General features: G+C 30.6%; 1 protein-coding gene and 2 non-coding genes across 3 annotated transcripts; 2 read left to right on the forward strand and 1 right to left on the reverse strand.

The window, feature by feature from the left end:
* Nucleotides 1–331: 331 nt before the first annotated feature.
* LOC136973567 (uncharacterized) lies at nt 332–21,277 on the forward strand. The gene is made up of 3 exons (XM_067268300.1): nt 332–357; nt 19,844–19,919; nt 19,999–21,277. The coding sequence occupies exons 1-3, from the start codon at nt 332–334 to the stop codon at nt 21,097–21,099; spliced, it is 1,203 nt and encodes a 400-aa protein (XP_067124401.1). The 3' UTR covers nt 21,100–21,277.
* Nucleotides 457–529, reverse strand: TRNAV-AAC (transfer RNA valine (anticodon AAC)). Its single transcript has one exon. It is a non-coding gene; the product is annotated as a tRNA-Val (tRNA).
* On the forward strand, nt 2,033–2,105 carry TRNAV-AAC (transfer RNA valine (anticodon AAC)). Its single transcript has one exon. It is a non-coding gene; the product is annotated as a tRNA-Val (tRNA).
* Nucleotides 21,278–21,395: the final 118 nt, after the last annotated feature.

Here is a 21,395-nt window from a genome sequence, read left to right on the forward strand (position 1 = left end):
AAATTCAAGATTTACAGTATGTAGCAAAATGAATTGCACTCTTTTATGATGTTGCAAATTTCACCTCGATCAGGAAATTTTGATCTAAAAATCCCTTAGCTCAACGTTTCATAGAGTTTTCAAAAGCTGTCCATGATGTAGAAATATTACAGGCAGAAATCGCAAAAAATTGTCGAATACGCAATAATTCGCGATAAATCTCAACGTATCGCAAATAGCATTGTATAGCAACGTATCGCAAATTTTTGTATACCGTAGACATCACTGGTTGATTGTCAATCACAATCAACAAAAAATGGATTAGTGGATTTGTATATTTATATAAGAAAGCATGGAGATGTTTTGCAAGAAAGCGAGGTGCGTTTCGACGTATTTACTCATAAATTTAAAAGAGCCGTCTACGAAAGGTCGAGCAGAGATTCACGCAAAAATCCGCGAAACGTAAAAAATTTACCTTGTGCCTGCCAGGGATCGAACCTGAGACCTTCCGCGTGTTAGGCGGATGTGATAACCGCTACACCACAAGCACTTGCTCTGGTATATGGCAAAATCTGGTCAATAACGTGCCTCTAGATTACGTCCTTCGTTCCGACCCGGAAGCATTTCGCCCTGTCGGATTTACCTGTCGCGTCGTTAAGTCACAATTCAAGACTTGACACGCGCCAAACTTTCAAGCCCATCGCGTTTCGAAATTAAATCTAAACTTAATTTGTATAATGTAATTAAAAAGCAAAGTCTTTGTTTTTTTTTCTATTGTTTTGAGAATTGACCCTAAACTGAGTAAAAGCGATGTCGCTATGGATAAGTGTTTGGATTTTCTGTATTTTATTAAATTGGTAATTGCATTTGCCATGTCCTTGAGATTGGGGAAAAATACCCAAAATACTTTCTGAAGGAAACACTGTTTATGGTAAATGTTTGATTTTTTTGAATGTTTTTCTCATAAATTGCGACTTTACTGCGGGATTTGTTAATTGTGAGTAATATAATACCATATGCGTTCGCGTTTAAAAGCAGATTATCATTAAAAATTTTTTTACTAATAAAGTCCGGCAGTTAAACGCGAGAAAATAAAGTAAAAGAAATGATAAAGCTCTCATTCTTAGAAATTTTATTTTTGAGAAAAAATCTCAACTTTAGCTCGCTCACGTACAGATTACAAATATAAATATTTTCATACAGGCTACGTATACTATTTACAAGACATTATATCACCAATAAACACTCATATAAAAATTCTAATCACCTTAAAACATCGAGACACAACGATTTATTACAATTTATTTAGTATGAAAAAATGTAAGGGGCCAACTTACAAGCTTGAAAACGCCTGGATATGTTTTTAACAGAACATCTTGAGAACAATAACTTTGTTACTAGTAACCCACAAAGCCTTGTGACTGAACTACAAGATCTATTGTTGCTGGATGAAGCGACGGGTACTGTCATTGATTTTGAGAATTTGTACATTTCCGTGAAATTGAAATCATGCCATGAGCTTTTGATTGACATCTGTTCTCCAGATTGCACTATCAAAGACAGTGACGGATATTATTGTTTATTGGAAATAAAATATCCATCAAACCTTAGTATGCTTTCGTAATTAATAAAGATGGACAAATAAAAGTAAAGCCTCCGTAGAGCATTAATCCGTGCCTTTCTTCTACCTGCGTCTTTTTTCGTGTAGAAAAAAAATTTTTAAAAACTATCCCTGTGATATTTCTGTAAAACTTATTATATCCTACTCCGCTACAAATATTTCATTTCTTTATTCCAGAAGAAGATTCACCGATTTTGTCATGTTAGCTCAATCGTAACTCTGTTGTTCGTAAATACAAAGTTCACTATTTTACCGCAAGAGATTTCTATCAGTAACGTAAAACATATAGGCAGGTAATACGCTATACGCTATACAACAATTCCATTAACGACGCAACAGGTAAATCTGACAGGGTGAAATGCTTCCGAGTCGGAATGGTGGACGTAATTCAGAGGCACGTTATTGGTCGGATTTGACCATACACTAGAGTATGTGCTTGTGGTGTAGCGGTTATCACATCCGCCTAACACGCGGAAGGTCCCAGGTTCGATCCCTGGCAGGCACAAGATAAATTTTTATACGTTTGCGGATTTTGGCGTCGTAGTTCCATAGACGGCTCTTTTAAATTTTTGAGCAAATTCACCGAAATGCACCTCACTTTTCTGCAAAACATCTCCGTGCTTTCTTAAAAATATCGTTCTAATACACATAAAAATAAATTTTGCAAAGAAAAAAAATCGTAAAATGATAAAAGGATCTTCTATCATTTTGCGACACTTTTGCAGATTTCAAGCTCTTAAAGACATTTGGAAACAAATCATCCACTTTAAGTCGTAAAAACAATTATATTTTCGAAACGCCTCAAAAAAATTTAAAATATATTATTATTATTATTTAAACAAAGTGCAGAAAGCAACACACTTTTAAAGATTTATTATTAGAAGCATAGGCAAAAAAGCGGACACAGCAGACATACGGACAGCATCCTCGAATATGGATAACGCAAAAATCGGACGGTTGACAGCTCTAGATAAAAACGAGCTTATTACAAGATGCTGATCAGTAATCGCTGCTTAATGTGTTGCGTGTGTTGTTCGTATGTTACTATTTCAATCGTCATTAACCATTCGTATTAACCATTTAATGTTACGTATGTAGAAATGTTAAATGGAGGATTTTTCTTTTCAAGAGATGGCAGTGATGCATTTTAAGTATATTTCAACATCATTAATTGGACGGAAGCAAGGTGACGGACGTTACGCAGAGAGGTTCCCCCATCGACGGTTACCAAATGAAGAAACATTTGAATGGCTGCAAAAGAAGTTAAGGGAAACGGGTTGTTTTTAAGCTTCCAGCCCAAACAACGACAGACCTCGAAGTACAAAGAACAGTGGATTTGGAAAAAAGTGGTTGTAGAGAAAAATGGCGTATGACAGTACTAGAACAATCGCACGGACGAAAGGCATCGATAACGTGACCGTGTCGCTGTTTTAAGCTACGTGTCCATCTGAGAGTTGAGAGTGATAGGACTCTCAGGTCGTGTGTCCAACTAGAGATGTTTTACTCTTGCTAGTTCTGTTGAGAGTATGATTCCTACATTAATTAACTCTCCGCGTGCTCAGCGAGTGTCTATTAACTCAGTTGATGTTAAATGAATCAACAACTTATTGCAGCTATTCTATTCAAAATATGTAATATAGTACAATATTATGGAGCAAAAAATGAAATAATAAAAGATTGAATTTGTTTGGATTAATGGAATAAGGCAACACAATACATGAGCGATTTGCCAAGGGGAGGTGTCTCGGGAGACTTTCTATGGGGAGTTGGCCTGTATTTAGACGTTACACAAGTGAAGAAAATCTGGAAAATCACGTGACCATTTGTCAGGCGCGAACTCACGAACAACTACAGGTGTTCAGTGGTTTTATTTATTCAGCTACTGGTAGGCCTGTGCGAAATATATACTGAAGATTATTATACGAATCTCCTGTAAAATATTGAATATCATATCTATAATAATATACATTTAAGAAAATATGTATGTGGAAACTTTCACTAACCTAATGCAAAATGCCTACCAGTGGCCGAGTAGTGCTATCCATTGGTAGTATAAATTGGTAGTGGTCGCGACTTCGCATCTGACAAATAGGTTGGGCACGTGGAGTTTTTCGGATGTTTTCACTTGTATAACATCTAAATAGCAGTGGCGTGCCGTCATTGGAAGCGATGGAAGCGCCGATTCCACCTTCCAATGACCTTCCCTTGAATTTTATAAAATATAAATTTTCATATTTTAACGTACTTTGAATTAATTAAAATTAATATTTTATTATAACTGCATTATGTATCTTTCACAAATTTCTATACTACATGTGAAAAAAACGATAAGATTGCTATTGTATATTCGAATAATTCGGTGGCGGAAGGAATGTCGAAACCGGGTCAGTCTCCAATCAGCCAGATTATATAGGCATTAGCACATGCGGTTTACAGTGCACCAACCTCACCCGGTTTAGCTGGTAGAAGCGACACACTCGTAAAGAGTACAGCTTTATATCCCGGAGCGGTTCTGAGCTGTTAGCCGCCTGCTAGATATTCGGTCACCCTCGCCCGATTATGTGAATCATAAGCAGACTAGATCAACGGCGGGCAACCCGCGGGCCAGCTACGGCTGGCGAAAAGTTTCTATCCGGCCCGCGAGATCTTTAATAGATTATTAAATTGGAAAAATAACTATTAATTAGTTATTTTTCCAATTCTTTGTAATTTTCGAAAACGATAAAAAAATAAATGTAGTAATTAACTTTTTATTTATTTATTTCATATTTGCAGACTAAAAAAATTACGAGTCACAAGAAGGCGTCAATTAACTACTACGGCGCGGAAAAAAACGTAAAATTTATTCTGGCCCATGTTATAAAAAGGGTTGCCCACCCTAGACTAGATTTATAACAACCCAACCGATAGGAGTTTACTGGCACGTTTTTATGATAGTTCTGTATAGTTGACAGGAGTTTAAAAAAACTCCATTAAAATATTTGATATATTTATTCTGCGTTTATTCCGCTCTCCCATCTTATATTACTTACGGATTTCGATGTTAAACCGGTGATATTACGATTTAGTATGTCTCATCTGTAAGGGGATGCAGAAAAAACGTGTACAATTCTAGTACAGTGTTAAAAATTAACTGTTACTTTGGCAGCATCATTTACAACCAAATTTAATGAATGAGACGTACAGTACATACAATGGTACAAAAAAAGCTCTAGAATTTATTTTCCTTAAATTTACGATTTATATATCCGTTGTCATAAAAATTTGTCTTTCCACTGTTTTCCCAAGACTACAGATATTCAGGTACAAAGTAACTGGTTTCGACTTATTTCTACTTAAGAAGTGACTAAATAATTAAGAGATTAGGGAATGGGGACATAAATAAAACCCTGTTGAAAGAGCCAGAATTTTACTTCAACAAAAGCTTAACAGAACCAATCACTCGCTCAGTACAGTGGGAAACTGATTTCCGTGTACACCTGGTATTAAAACGAATTAGTTAGAAAACGAATGACTATTAAGTTTAACATAGTTAGATTTTTACAGCTACGGTGAGAAACGTTTAAAATTTACAACAGCCCTGTGGCGTCCTTTGAGATATACTAGTGATGCGACAAAAGAGGCATTTGACATTGACCGGTATCGGCACCCTCGGGATTTCGCACGCACACACTCACTGCACACCTACCTGGACCGGCACTAGTTCCATCCATTAGCTACTCGTATCAAGATATTTGACTAAGTGGATTGTTTTAAGATTTAAAAAGTAAAGAATATTTTAGTTATTTTTATGTACGTTTCTTTACAAAGCTATATTTTAATTATAATTTTCTTTAAAAGTATATTAATACAATCGAACAATACATTGTACCAGGTATGTATATCCACCGCACATTTTATTTCACCGAGTAAGTTTTTATAATTTATTTTTAATTTTAGCCCTTATATCGTGGCTAGCGATTCAGAATGTAATTGTGATATTAAAAATACATTTAGAGAAGTCTACAGTTTTTACTGGCTTATCGAACAAATGAATACGAATGGACCCTAGACCAGTGATTCTTAACAGGGGGCCGCGGCCCCTGGGGGTCCATAAGAAGTTTGCCGGGGGCCGCCAAATTATGCAAAATTTCCTTCAGAATATAATAAAAAGAAAATTGATGTATAATCCGAATATCGTATTGAAAAGTGAAATAAGAAAGATAAAGTTTTCCTATTTAGTTTTTATTTATTTATTTTGTATTTCTTCCTACATACAACTTTGTTAGTACAGAAGAAATAAATGTAAATATGCTACTCACACCGCAGTATTTACTTCTTTTATTCCAAAGCAATTTTAAGAAACTATCAATGCTTGGAATTTTAAAAATAATTAGGAAAAATAGTAGGCTTTGAAAATTTAAATATTTTTGCAAAAGATATGCAAAATCCTTACGACAAGTGGGCGTTTTAGTTTTAGTTTAGTTTTAGCATCGACATTGGATCGATTTATCGACATGTTTCTTATTTTATTTTCTGTTAAAAATTAATGAGTTTTCATGTTTAATTGTGAAGTTTGAATGTTATTTAAATAGATAATGAAATAATAAAGTTATGATTTACATTTATTATATAAAAAATAAAGCAATAATAAAAAATCAATTTATTATAGATAAATTATCAAATTATCAAATATAAATTATTATTAAAAAATGGGGGTTACAAAAAAATTATGAAATATTTGGTGGGCGGCGAGTATAAAAAGGTTAAGAACCACTGCCCTAGACCATCACTGACGCGCAATTAACTGATTGCCCCTGGAAGTCGGCTTCTTACAGAAACACAGCTTCCCTGTCATCAAATGTCACGGCACGCCACTGCTAAATAGAGACCAATTTTTACAGAAAATCTTCCCGGGAGGCATCTCGCTTCTTGGCATATCGCCCAAGTGTTACATCGCCTTATCCTATCAAACCAAATCTGGCAAAAAAATCTTAGCTATCACTACTTTATTTTTCACAATATTGTGTGAAAGGTGTGAAATTTTATTTTATTAAAATTATTTACAAATGATCATTTATTACGTGGCTTTCCCTCTCTCTTTATTATATAGTTAGGCCTATATATATATATTAAATATCCACTAATATGTGTATATTAAATATGTATATTAGGGGATTTATAGCCCGATTGTTTAAGGTGATATATATATATTAACTCGATAAAATTAGTAAAGTTTATTTCGACATTCCTGTTATCTCTGGATGGTTCAACACTCATAAACTAAGATACAATATTCTAAAGCTGAATAAATCGTAAAGTAATTTTATTTTAAATACAGTCTTAATCGTATGATGTAGCTTAAGAACAGTACGAGTAGAAATAACAGAGGAAATGCTCAATAGGAAATTAACTATGCTTAAACACAGGCGTGGATTTAGGGTGATTTAACATACAAACGCCTGTTATATCACCTAAATTTATACATTTAAATTACTATATTTCATATAGAAATAAAGAAAATTTTTAGAAGATTGTAAGTTAATAAAATTATATGGTGTTCCTCCTGTTATTTTTCTGGATTTATTACTGCTTAAACCTATTTATTGAATAAAGATGAACCTCTTAAATATAAATATTTGCAATTTTATAAGATCTATTTGAATAACATTTTATTGGAAATTACGAAATAATTTACAGAAAAATATATTTGAAAACGTGAAATTATCATGGTTTAAGTTTAAGTCAATTCAAATAGATGATTAACGTTACTTACCTTAATATTATCGAATAATAGGATATTATTATTTGAACTTTCATGAACTCGTAAACATTAGCTTAATTGTCAGAATAATTAAAATATTCTTTTAAATATAATTCCTATTCAGAAATATACGTTTTTAAAATTTATTGTAATAAAATCATGAATAATTAAAAATATTTCTGCATCGATTGCAACTGACGTGCAACTATATTTATATCTATTTTTTTAAACTGCAAGTCTATGTCACGCTACGTTAATTCGTATCGTGCATTTGACCCTTCAAAACTACGCTCCCATGCACGACTTATTTATCTAACAATTCAAACTTTTGAGCAGGAAACCAGTGTTTCTCAACGGGGGCGATATCGCCCCCAGGTGAGCGATTTTTCCATTTTGGGGGCGATTAGTAACAATTTATATTTTGGGGTGAAAAACAATTTTCTGGAGGCGATATAGTAAAACATTATATTAAGAATAATTAGATATTTTATTCATTATATCGTACAATAATTAAACAAATAGCATTCCTATAATCCTTCTTCCTTCCACTTTTAACCGTTTTTGTACCGTCCAAACAAAGAAATCGGTTACAATTAACACAAAAAGGTGATTTGCGATCACTTTTGACAAATTTCGAACCAAAGGTAAACAAATTGGCTCAACTTCATCAGCCTCAAGGTTCGCACTAACAGTAATTTTTCTGTATACTTAAACATTTTATATTCAATAAAAAGTGTTAGATTTTATTATATTTGTTAAATTTGTTAACACTTATGTTTTTTAATTTGTTAATTATATTAAAATCTAATACGTATTCTGAGTAAATAAATGTTTAATTTTTTACAAGGTATATAATTATCAAATAAACTAATAAACCCAACAAAATTTTTTTCGAAGGGGGCGATACTACGTAACGGTTTTATTGAAGGGGGCGACGATTCGTTAGAGGTTGAGAAACACTGGTCTACACAAATAACTTGAATCGTACGAGGTATCATGATAACACGATAATTCTATAATTATCGCTATCGATATTTCGGCATTAATTCGTTGACCTGCACTAAATTGTGAAATAGAACTTTCTTTGAATTTTAAAATGGATAAAATTTTATAAATTCGACGTTCTAAGTTGAGGACTCTTATTTAAGAAACATTAAACTTTTCTATTATGTACAACAGTAGAGATACGCTGACACCTGTTTTACCCCGGGTCAAAAGACGTTAGAGAACAAAAGGGTCGTCCTCGTGGCTACATGATTCATGAAGAATGAGGGCTCCCACGATTATACAGAAGACAAAAAGTGCAGGAACGGAAGTACAGTAGAACTGTACAGCAAAGTCAAAAGGATTGAAGAATTTACAAATATATACAGAGGTTTCATGTCGACATCACGAGTGACGTCATGAGCATGCGCAATTGTCCAGCGCCATCTTTGTGACTGACTTGTTTACGTTTTGTGTGTGTTCGCGTGCGCTTTAACTGGAGTTCTTGTGTTGTTTCTTTTCGTCGCGAATATCACTATGGTGATTTGTTATGTAATTAGGTGTAATGCTAGTTCACTCAAGAACAAAGGAACATCATTTTTTTTTAAATTTCCGGCATTATTTGTCATCAAGGATCCCAAACTGAGGAGCTTTCACGACGAAGGCAAACTGCATGGCTCTCGAGAATTAACCGGAAAAATTTCGTTACGAATAAAGTGAATATCAATACAAGAGTTTGTCAGAAACATTTCATTTCAATATTTACGTTAATAAACACTAAGTTATATTTTAAAACCTAAAAGAGTTTACTGATTTGCTTATATTAATTTAGTTAGGTATAATGCATTTATAAACGAATAACTAATGTAATTTCAGGATTTAGCTAGTGCAAACTTATAAACATTACACGTTAAAACTAAAAGCAAGTAGGCTTATTATATGCTAGTTTCAACTAGAAAATAAAGGTACTGAACAATTTGAATTAAAAAATTTCCACAGCTGTTTTTAATTAGACTTTTACTTTCAGACAAAAATTCTTAGTTAATACGTAAAAACACGAGTTTAAACAAACAAAAGAAAACATATCTTTCCAGGCAATATTACTTCGCTGTTATTCCTTACTTTTACTTTTATATCAGGAGAAACCCAGCCACTTGTTAAATAGTTATGGGCCTCTAAAGATTTATAAGCTTTCATTTGTGACAGGGTGTAGAAATTTGTTGTCAAAACCAAATAGTTTATAATGTCACCAAATTTTACTTTCGGCCACAACTCTTGATCTACGATGAAGTCTGATAAACTGGCTTCGTATGGATCGCCTTGAAATAACGAAATTTTCTCTTCGTACAGAGCTGCATCTCGTCCTGTAAGACCGCTAGAATAGCCCGCAAGAAAAGAATCTTTTTTAACTTAATCCATGATAATAGAACTGCAGTATTTTTGTACGTTTAAACTAAAAAACGATGTCGAATAACAGACCACGTGCAAGCTAAGCGAGCGAAAACTACCACAAAAATGGCGAATGGGCGGAGCAAACGTGTGTTTTATCACGTGACATGCGACCTTGAAACCTCTCTATACAGTATATTGAAATCATAAGTAGTTGGAAATTTTTAACCTTTTCAAAACTTGCAACATTCAGGTGCAAAACTTGCAGGTGTACAGCTCTATTGGCTACCACTTTTATTTAAAAAAACAAAAGCTTAACTAACATTAAAATGTCTTTCAATAAAAATTAATATTGTATGTTACCTTTAATGCAATAATACTTCCTAGTACAATACACAATTTTTCATAATTCATAAGTCGACTACTTCGATCTTCATCTATAATGGCCATTTAGACAAGCTTTACTATATTTAGAATAGGAAATGAATGAGAATTAAATATTTATTAAATATTACATTAACCTTTAATATAAAGTATATTTAAATATTTAATACATTATGTTTAATTAGAATCATTATAAGTGATTCATGTAAGAGGATTTTGTTGCATTTTATAAGTTTTTAAACATGTGATATATTGTTTTAAATTAACACAAATTAATTAATCAATAATCTATTTTTAGGGACGTTTGATATTTAATAAAAGTAAAAGTGTAAACAATTATCAAAATATTATATGGAAAATTTAATGATGATTTGCATAGACTTTTGTGAGGACCCGAACGGGGGTCGACTAGGAGGTCCGAATGGGAGATGTTAACAAGAGCTTAAAAATCCCCCTTTACAACACAAAGGGACGAAATTGGAGGTCTACATTGTTCAGTAGAAGTTTTTTTAAATATTTAAACAATGGAAAAGAACGAATTCGAGAAACACGCGACGAGAGAGGAATCAAGTTCTGTCGCGACGATGACCTCTCCCGCGCCCTCCATCGGGTTTCGAATTGGCACCAGGTGACAATGAGAGACCAATGGAGAGGCGAATTGGGGGAGAAAAATTATAAAATCGTCGTTTCAAGGACATTCGGAGCTCTTGGTCTTTGGTTCCGAGTGCTCCGCTACTGGATTCTTGCTAAGGTTTAACATCGAAATCTGGATCGACGCTTCGAATTTATCTTCGACCTCTGCTCCCGACGAGTTGCGCCCAGGTACACCCCGCCGTCGAAAAGCATCACTTCAAGTTGTGCTGTGCGCCCCGGGGCCGACACCATCCACCTCACCTTCATCGGAAGTTTAAACGATCGACTGGACTATTGAACTGTTGCACGGACTGATCCACCCTTTGGATTGGCTTTACGCCGAATTAATAGAGTTGTTGTAAGCTCCATTTTTATGTTTATTAAACGGTTTTAGATGGTAACCCGTCTCAGTGATGTCAGTCCATTCCCACAAGACAGTCTGACCGCTCGACCGCCGTAACATTCTTTCTCTCCCATCGGTAACCTTACACTTTTATAAAGAATGGCCCTTTTGAAATTAAGAAAAAAACTTCGATCCAAAAAATTCAAAAGAGATTATCATCTTCACAAAATTTTTAATATGTTTACTTACATAAAATTTAATCAACTTACTAGACATATTCATATTTTATTATTTATTATGCAATATTTTTATAATTTAATTACATCATTAAAAAAGCCATTAAATTCTGATTCAAAAAAAAAGAGTAGATATAGAGCCCATAAAAATTAACAAAATACTGCATAATTTTTCTTTCTTTTAATAGCTATTTAATCAAGTTAAAATTATATATAAATACTTTTATTATCAAAAATAAAATACGGTATTTGAACTCGGATGTTTAAACCTAATCATTTCCTAAGATATGTTGTTTTATATGGTCATATTTCATAAAATAGTTTATAAAACTGAAAAAAAAAAAACATATTTGTTTTCTGAATATGCACTGGTACTTCACTGTGTACAATGTATTAGTTAAAATATATACATGTACACATTCGTCTCTCTTTCTGTAGTTAATTCTCTCATGGTTTGCTTCTATCCGCTAGCAAATAATTAAGATTCCATTGTAGTAATTTGGGGCCATTCACGAATTACAGCAGTAAAAATTTACCATTCTTGATCCCCTCCTTCTATCATCACCGGTCATTAGACAACAAGATACTCCTCCTCCCGATTATGTCATCAGTCAGACGTTTAAACCATTCGCAAATATACAAAAATTATTTCAAGACAATTTTGTGATGACTGGGGATCAAAATAAACGGCAGATACATAGTGTTACGTCATTAAAGACTCGTCATCGTCGGCAGCGGTTAAATACAAAGGAATTCCTCCTCCCCCATAAGTTCTCACGTAATACTTGAATTGCCTTTTATGAATTTCACCATCAGCAGATCAGCTTGATCAGCTTGATCAGATTAATAATCAGATTGATCAGCTTGATCAGATCATATTTACATTCAAAAATAAATACAAAAGTTATAAATTTATAAAATTTTCTTGTGTTATGTTAAGGATGAAGTAGCACCTTTTTTTTTGTTTTAAATTGTATAACGTGTTAATAAAATTTTTAACTTCCTAAAACGTTAAATTAATTATTATATGAAGAGTTATTTTACTTAGTTTTATAAGAAAAAAACGAGCTTAGTTTAATAAAAAATAAAACTAATCACTTAAAAGCCACTTAAATTGTCGGCGTAGGCCATTGATCCTGACAAATGTGCCTTAATTCATAAATCTTAATAATTTCATAATAAAAATTTGATCTTTTTATTATAAAATTCCTGATATTTTTCATTTAACTTACTGATTCAGCTTTTCTATCGAATATTTATTTTGATAATAAATAAACGTGATTATTTCAGACAATCGGCTGATTACAGTTACTAAAACGTATTAATTTATAAGATAAATATAAATTTTATTGAAATAATTATAATGTTTCTATTTAAGTAAGGGTTTTTTTTAGTGTAAAAATAAATAAATTTAAATGATAATTTTTTTAATTTACATAAATGCGCGTGTGACCTATTTATTATGCTTATATGACAATAAAAAAATATAGCAATAAATAATTTAATTAATTATAGAACACGAACGAATTAAAAATTCTCGATATAATTTTAGTTCGATAGTAATGAAATTTAACTACAGATGGCGCGAGTTTCATAAATAATACAAAGTTATTAGCGAGGTTGAGGCCGAAGTTTTAAACGCGAAAACGTGTACGTCGGACGTTCAGCGCCGCTTTCCTGTAAGCCTACAAGTTTAACAATGGCGTTTGGAAAGTCAGTGGAATCACACTCGACTTTCCAAACGCCATTGTCAAACTTGTAGGCTCACAGGAAAGCGGCGCTGAACGTCCGACGTACACTGTACACGTTTAAAACTTCGGCCTCAACCTCGCTAATAATAAATTTCATCACGTGATTAAAAATAATAATTTATTTTGAAAAAATTCGAAAATTTAAATCGAAATAAAAGTAACAAAATTAATTTCTTTTAAATTTATTTATTTTTTTTAAATTTCTGTCATATTCAAATTAATTAATAAATATTCGATTGAACTCGGAAGTGTTTTTGAAAAATGTTTTAACACGTAATTTTCATAGACAAATTTAATCAAATGAAGTAAACGTAGCATGCCCATGCTTAATATTCATAGCCTTAAACCAAAGTAATTATCACGAATGTCATCATATATAAATTTACTCGGTAATCTCACACGTCATCATACTTAAGATATAATTTCATCTTGTTCTTCCACCTTTGATCGTCGATCTGTCTATTGATAACTACCGATAGAAATATGACCAAACAAATTTGTACGATTTCTATCAAAATTTATTAAGAAAATGAAACTAGTAACTAAAATCTTTTCCCTTCCTTCCAAATATTTTCTCCAATTTATTTATTCATTAAGTTAAATTAATATCGATTGAATAAAATATACTCTGTCAATGAAACACGAGAGTAAATTCGCAAAGTTGGAAGAGAAAAAAAAAATATTAAAATTAACTAAAATTATAGAGCAAAATTTAATTTCAAGAACGTAACTTGAAGCAAAGTTGTGTAAAATTATTTAATTATCGAAGAATTTTTAAATTTTATTCAGTGAATTTATAATAACAAATAAAATTATATCCAAATAACTTAAGACGTTAAATGTAATTAATTATTTGTATTAATTTAATTAAAATCCTGTAAATTATTCATTTTTTAATACTGTAATAAAGTTTATTTTATTATTATTTTTTTTTGTTAAAAAAACGATTACTTTTTATATAAATTATTACACATAAATAATTATTCCCGTATCTAGCTTATTAGCCTGGAAATAGAAAATTCTTGGAAATTATCGAATAACTAATGAAGAAAAATAAATATTTGAACGGTAAGATTTGAACAGTTAACTGTAAACGATAATGTCACTAGTTTCTATCGCAATAATATAAATTTTTGTTTCTTGACTCAATCTCTAAACGTAATAGTTGTTGCACATTTACGTGTTAACAATAATAATAAAATATAAACTAGAAGACATAGATTTTATCGTTAAAGTTTTTACAAAATAAACTGTGAAAAGCTTAAAAAATTAATATATTTTTAAATATTTTAAACAAAGAATAGAATAGACGTATAGGCTATAAACAAATATTACAATACATATATATATATATATATATATATATATAAATCTAATTAAATATTTATTTAATACCGTTTTAATATTTTAAATAGATAATAATAAGAGTTTTATGAGAAACGTAAAATATTTAATTTATATGTAAATCGTACGAGTTGTTTATATTTTGTCTATACTTTCGCACCTGTTTCCGAAAAGAACATATGCACGATACTGACGTCAAAAGTTATGTATTACGTAAGTAAAGTATCATTTTAATGTCATAGATTATAGAAAAGGCGAGAATTGATCTCATGTTATATGTTTATTTACTGTATTATAACGTCAATAATAAGTTTTAACTTCTACTTTTTTTTTGTATGTGTGTGTGTGCGTGTGTTTCATCTTACATGATTCATAAATCTGTAATTTTGATTGCAAAGAAAAGGTTTAAAAATCCATTTTTTATATTAAACTTTGTTTATGCAAGACATATAAAAAGTATAATTTATGAATTTATTATCCATTATCATAAGTAAGAAGTTTAGATACAGTCTCCTCAAGTTTGATAATTTCCTTTGTGTAAGAAAAATATTAATTATTACAGTTACTGTATCTTGATATATATCACGTTACAAGTACCAAGATAACTTTAATCAAAACCATAATAACTAGTATACGTAACTACACTTAATTATGATTTATGCACATCTTTTACAGAAAAATATATATGTAGAAATGCTTTTAATTATACGCATATATATAATTAATTAAAAAATCTGATTATAATCTTTATAAAATATTTTCTGTAGTAAATTCGATTACAACACATGTAGTAAATAGAAAGCATCGATTTAAAGTTCCGCCATCGATTTTCTATAGTACAGTACATAAAATATGATATCGTAAATAAGAACTAAATACAACAGAAACAATTTCAAATGTCAAAAATATTTATAAAATATTAATAACATGCAGGATGTATTAAAATGTTTATTATAATGTATAAGTATAAATAAAATATTGAGTAATTTGAATAGATTGAGCAATTTATACTCAATGATTCATTTTTTGTGTGTTAAACGTCCGTTTTATATATTGGACCATTCGTTGTATCTAATCACGAATGTTTGACACGAAAATTTTCTATTTACTAATTTATTTTTTCGTCTTAGCGACGAATATTCGGACGTAGATATAAAACATTATCGTAAAACTAGGCAAGTCATGTTCGAGACACCTTAAAAGTGTACATCATTCAGAATTGCTTACATCGATTTTTCTCTTATAAACAATAAATATTGCATATCATAAAAAAATAATAAATTACGAAACATTATTAGCTAGATGACGTCTCAATTTTAACATACGAGACATAAAAATGCTTCGTATTTTATATAAAGTATCGTTTAAACATACAGAAAGTTAAATTTTAATTGTTATATTGATTTAAAAACAAAAAAAGAAACACCTGGTGATAGTAGTATAATACAGACAATGCATTATACCTTTACATAAAAATTCCATATATTGTGTCGGCAATATGCTAATTTTTTTACTATTAAATATTATTAATTAAAAATATATAAATCGTGCATACTTTTAATAAAAACGCTTTAAAATCGTTATATAATTTATAAAACATTTATTATTTTAACCCCATTTTACGAGGCGCCATCTGTTGAAAACTTTATCGATTATTTTTGAAATAAATTTTCTTAACAAGTTTCTTGACTCATTTAGGCAAAATTTAATTATTTTCTTTAATTAACGTTTCGGTAATTCATCTGTAAATGGAAAAAATAATCAAAACACACATTTAAACTCAATAGTATTTTTCTACATTAGATAATATAAGAAAGAAAGAAAAAACAAAAAATGGGGCTTGGGTAATTGGAAGGAAAAAATAAATAAATAAGAACTTTTAATGACCAATTCTAGATGTGGTAAATAAAAAAATTCTTTTAAAAATGTTACTTAATTATTTAAATATATTACGAAATATTATATATTGCAAAATTCAGTAAAGTTCTGTAACGTTATTTTAAGGATTTTATATTTTAAAATAGGAAATAATTCATATAAATTCTTTATCAAAAGATTTTATCATAAATATTACGAAACATATAAAATATTTGACATTTTTTTTTACATTTTATCAATTATGTAATAAATCAATCAAGCTATAATGACGTATGAAAGACGTAAAATATACTTAACACTATATATGTATTTTATTAAATTAATCAGTCGATTAAAATTATCAAACCATTACTATAAAAAATTATATAATTGAGAACATTTAATAATACATTTCTTATAAATAATAATAGAGTTTAATATAATGATAAAATATTGCTAAATCTAACTTATATTGCACCATTTTTTAATCATTTTCTTTCCTTACTATCAGTGATTATTAATCAATAAGTTTATTAAGAAATACGGAAATTTAATTATATAAAGTGAATTAAGACCTTTAGACATCAATTAAGTTCGATTTTATAGATATATTTTTCTTTTTTTTTATGGCTTTTTGACTTCAATTTTGCTCGTAATTGCGTGTATATGACCTGATTTTATTTCTAGTGTAATTGTGTTAAAAATATGTCTCATCTGTCACGTGAATTATATAGGTTTAAACATTAAAAATAATAAAATGCAAAGTATACTTTATCTCAAACGCTAATATATATATAGATCTCTATTGATTTCAACGAGATTAACATTAATTGGATTATTATTAAGATAAAAATATAACTAATCGAAGGGGGGATTATTAAGTCGATTATAACTTTAAATAAGTAAAAAAAAACTTTTTGGAAAGATTAAATTTATTTAATACAACCGGCTTAAAGTAGGTCAATGTCATATTTATTTACTTTTATCATCAATACCTACTGCAATTCGTCTGAATTTATGGCTAGAAACTTATATAATTTCTAAGTGTTGCTAAGCTAAAGAGAAAAGAGCAAATGCATTAATAATGTTTTTACTAATCTAATTAAGATTTTAAAAGCAATTAAATATTTTTCTAAAAAAATTAAAATCTAATTGATAATTATCTAATAAATGTTTACATTAATATTTACTGTAAAAACAATTTTACAGATAATTGCATTTGTAATTGCATTTATAAACGTTTTAAAGTTAGGAATGAAATTAAATGCCTTCCTCTTTTAAATATATATATATATATTTACAGACGGATGAATATATTAAGTAACCTATTTTATTATATAAATAATTCACTTTTTGGGAGAGAGAGAGATCTTTATCGAATTCAAATTTAGAATAAAAAAAGTATGATATACCCTTTTTTTTTATTTAAGTAAAAGGTTTATTATATTCTAAAATGAAAACGAAAGCATTATCTTGACCTCTTTAAGAGTAAATGGTAAAAGGAAATATATGTATATATGAATTATGGGCGTTTCTTGATATATATGGGTTATGAATTCCAACCTGAAATGGCATGAAAAAATTGAGGAAAATTATGGACGATATTTTTATAGTCTCGATATTATATAATGGGGAGATAAATATATAAGGTAAGACGGAAGTACATGTAGAATATATATATATATATATATATATATATATATATATATATAGGCCTATATATTTGCAAGGGCGACTATGGAATTATCAAGCAAGTAGTTTGCATATTTATTAATACCTTTGTTGATTTAAACTGGTAAAAGAAGTACACTTGTATTGTTTTTTCGCACGTTTTAAGCCAAGGGCGGGCAGGCACAATGCCAAAATTTACAGTTAGGAACCCCTTTCTTACGCGTAAGTAAGGACTTATTCACGCGTGCCAAGAATTCTAAACAATTGGTTCTAATTGTAACGAACATAAAAATTGATTATCACGTGTTCTGTTTAAAAAATTTAAAGAATTAAAGCCGAATTAAATTATAAAATATCGCTGAGAAGATTACTAATTTAAAAAAAATTATTAAGATTATAAAAAAAAACACTTTTAAAAGTGTTAATTTAATATAGAATGTTTAAGTGTTACGGTTTTTAAAAACAGAAATGTTTAAATAGTCAATTAAAATTTAAAAAAAAAGTAAATAAGTTTTTAAAATGCACGAAAATTACCAAGCTTAAATTTAAACGATTTTTAAATGGAAAAACGCGTTGAACAAGCAGAAAAATGATCAAAAATAATGAATCACGCATTAACAGTTTAATGACGTCGAATTATGAAAATTCGCAGAAGCCGAGATTAAAAATCCGCCAGGGAACTTTACTCTTAATGATGCAATGCGGCTCCAACTGGTTCTGTCTGGCAGACGTTGGTTGGTCGATTCCATTTGAAGTCACGCTCCTTCATTGGAAGCGTAGAGGTGACATCACTCCTCACGTGAATGTGATGTTATAAAAGCAGCCGGAGTGACGTCGTCTCCGTTGTGTTAGGGGAAGAGATATTAAAATATATTGTTTTAATCGAAGTAACTGTTGTATGGGTGAGTTTGTATCTTATTTTATTTAATTTTTTTGTTTAACCGTTTAATATTAGATACTGCTATTTTCGTAGTTTTAGTATTATTCTGTTTAGTTATCTGAACGGTAATCATGGCTACCATCGTCGCAAATCTATCAGACAACATGGATGTAGATACATTTTATATTGGTTGTTGGGTCTGTAAAATGCTTGCTGAATAACACACCCTGTCTCATTTCTATACATTTTTTCGACGTGATAAAATGTTAATTCTACAAATGTAGACGTTGCAAATGACTTCATTCTTTTAAAATAGAATAAATCTATAAATTTCATTATTTATTTATTTATTAAAAAAATCCCGCAACTTCTCTAGTGTTTACTTTAAACTGTTGCTTTGGCGTTAGATTAGTTGCAAAAATCTAAATAAACCTTGCTTATAATTTTCATTCTATATTTGGTAGTTAACTAGAAGATTGGTTTACAATAGTTTAACTCCCATAGAAAGAATATAGTTTCAAGTACAGGTAGTAAGTCGCATGATTTGCTGAGTCACAGACCGTTAAGGTCATTTATCTTATTCCTTTTTTTTTGTCATTTTTTGCCATCTAAACTAACCTTATAAAAACATCATTAGTTCTTTCATTTTTTTATACAAAAATAAAACACTGAATAAATGATATATACACGTTCATTAACACAGAAAACCATTTGTTTCAGTTCTATACAAGAATATTCTAATGGTTATAATTGAGGTTGACTGTTTTGACGTAGTGTGTTGGTTTTATCTTAATGATATTTACCTGATTTTATATTTGATAATTACAGAGACAGACGAAGAGTCTTTATTAGGATTATTCAAGCACCCAACAATTACTAATCAAATAGGTGCAGTAGAACGATTTTCTTCAGAATGGCCATCTTGACTCGAGGAAGTGCCTCAATACGTGCCACTTTACAAGTATGTTTTAAATCATTCATTGGTTATTTAATAATTTCTTGCAATTAATAATGTTCCCTTTTTGAAGGCTACACAAATTCACTTCCGGACATGGAGTGAGCCTCCTTGACACAACATGGAACCTGAAAAAGGAATTCAGCAAGGTAGGAAGCTCGTTAGTTCTACCGATATTGTTAATTAAAAGATAAGCGTTGTATTGAATTATATAAATGCCATTTTTAGATAAATCTGTCATGGGTACCTGACCCTAAGGAAGATCATAAAGACTGTGACAAGTCTAATGATCTACTTCCGGAGCCAAGATGGAGCGAAACTCTTCGATGCATAAAGTTTCCAAGCCTGGAAGAGCTGGAGATCTTTCTACAAGTGATCGAGATAATTTTGGGCGAGAATCTACAAAATCATTATTATAACACCGTAGGAAGCTTTCTAAAGTTTTATGAAGATTATAAGAAACAAGGTCGACCACCAGTGAAGGAATTTTTCTTAAACTACCAGGCACGAATATTGTCGGAATCATTATCTTGTGTTGGGTTGAGTTACGCTTTAATCGAGTACATTGTTAATTCCGATTTAAGTCTGTTATATCCCCAGTTAAAAAGCTGCCTGTTTCTAGCTTCCTGCGAGGAGTGCATAACGGAAGTAGACAATTACTGTAGTTTCTCTCCTCCCAATAAATCTGTAGCAGTGAAAGAGCACGTTCTCGCAGTCTGTAAGATCTATGTGGAGGGACGTGAGGGGGTTATAATCTTGGATCCGGGCTACCACGTCGGAATACCTATTGTTGTCATGGAAGATGGCCTTTATCCGCACAAGGGTTGGTTTGTCCAGAGCGAAACTCCGAAATCGAAGAAAGAATACTGCTATGAGTTAAAGGGAGATTATGTCCATTGGACAGTAAGAGAAACTAGAAACGGTAAAGAGAAAACTTGGTGTAATTTGATATACATCAAGAAGAAATTTCTTAGCTACATATCCGTTTCGGAGAAAAGAAATCTGGTTTTCAATTTTCGCACACTTGTCGCCAGAGACGAAAAGCAGCCCATTGGGGGATTTTATTGTAATATGGAAGGTGATGAGAAGTTTACTTTGTTCTTTAAAGATTATCTGGGGAAGAGAGTCGAGATAAAAATTCCGTTTGGTTACTTTAAAGGTTCTAGAAATAATAATGAGTACGAATCTGCCATACGCAAATGTGCAATTCAAATAAAAAGTAATACTGCACTCCTCCTAGGAATGATGACACAATTAGTCGAAGCATATTACGACAAAGAATTCATGATCCCTGTCAATGAGATAAATAGAGAAATAGACGAAGATTAGAAATTTCTTTTCTGGTTGGAATTTTTAAATTTTTGCACCAAATTTTTGGCTAAATGGTCATTTTTTTAAACTGATTTATACACGGATCTTATATGATATAGTTGTTGCTTTGTAATAAATTACTACTTTATTTGCCACATTCAAAATTTTTAAAATAAAGAGAAAAAAAATACTTTGATACTGACTAAATTTTAAGTTTTTACATTTTTTTTTTAAATTTAAATGCTCGAGTAACCGCTTTGTTTTATTGTTTCGGTTCATCATATTATCTTAAATCTAACTTTTACGTGTAACGG

Source organism: Centruroides vittatus, unplaced genomic scaffold (genome assembly GCF_030686945.1).
Source record: "Centruroides vittatus isolate TY-2023 unplaced genomic scaffold, ASM3068694v2 contig_1074, whole genome shotgun sequence".
NCBI classification, from domain to species: Eukaryota; Metazoa; Arthropoda; class Arachnida; order Scorpiones; family Buthidae; genus Centruroides; species Centruroides vittatus.

Coding starts and splice junctions, on each gene's coding strand:
- LOC136973567 (XM_067268300.1), top strand. CDS start 332: ATGGAGATGTTTTGCAAGAAAGCGAG. Junction 358..19,843: donor ATGTTTTGCAAGAAAGCGAG/GTGCGTTTCGAC, acceptor CCCTTTTTGAAG/GCTACACAAATTCACTTCCG. Junction 19,920..19,998: donor TGAAAAAGGAATTCAGCAAG/GTAGGAAGCTCG, acceptor TGCCATTTTTAG/ATAAATCTGTCATGGGTACC.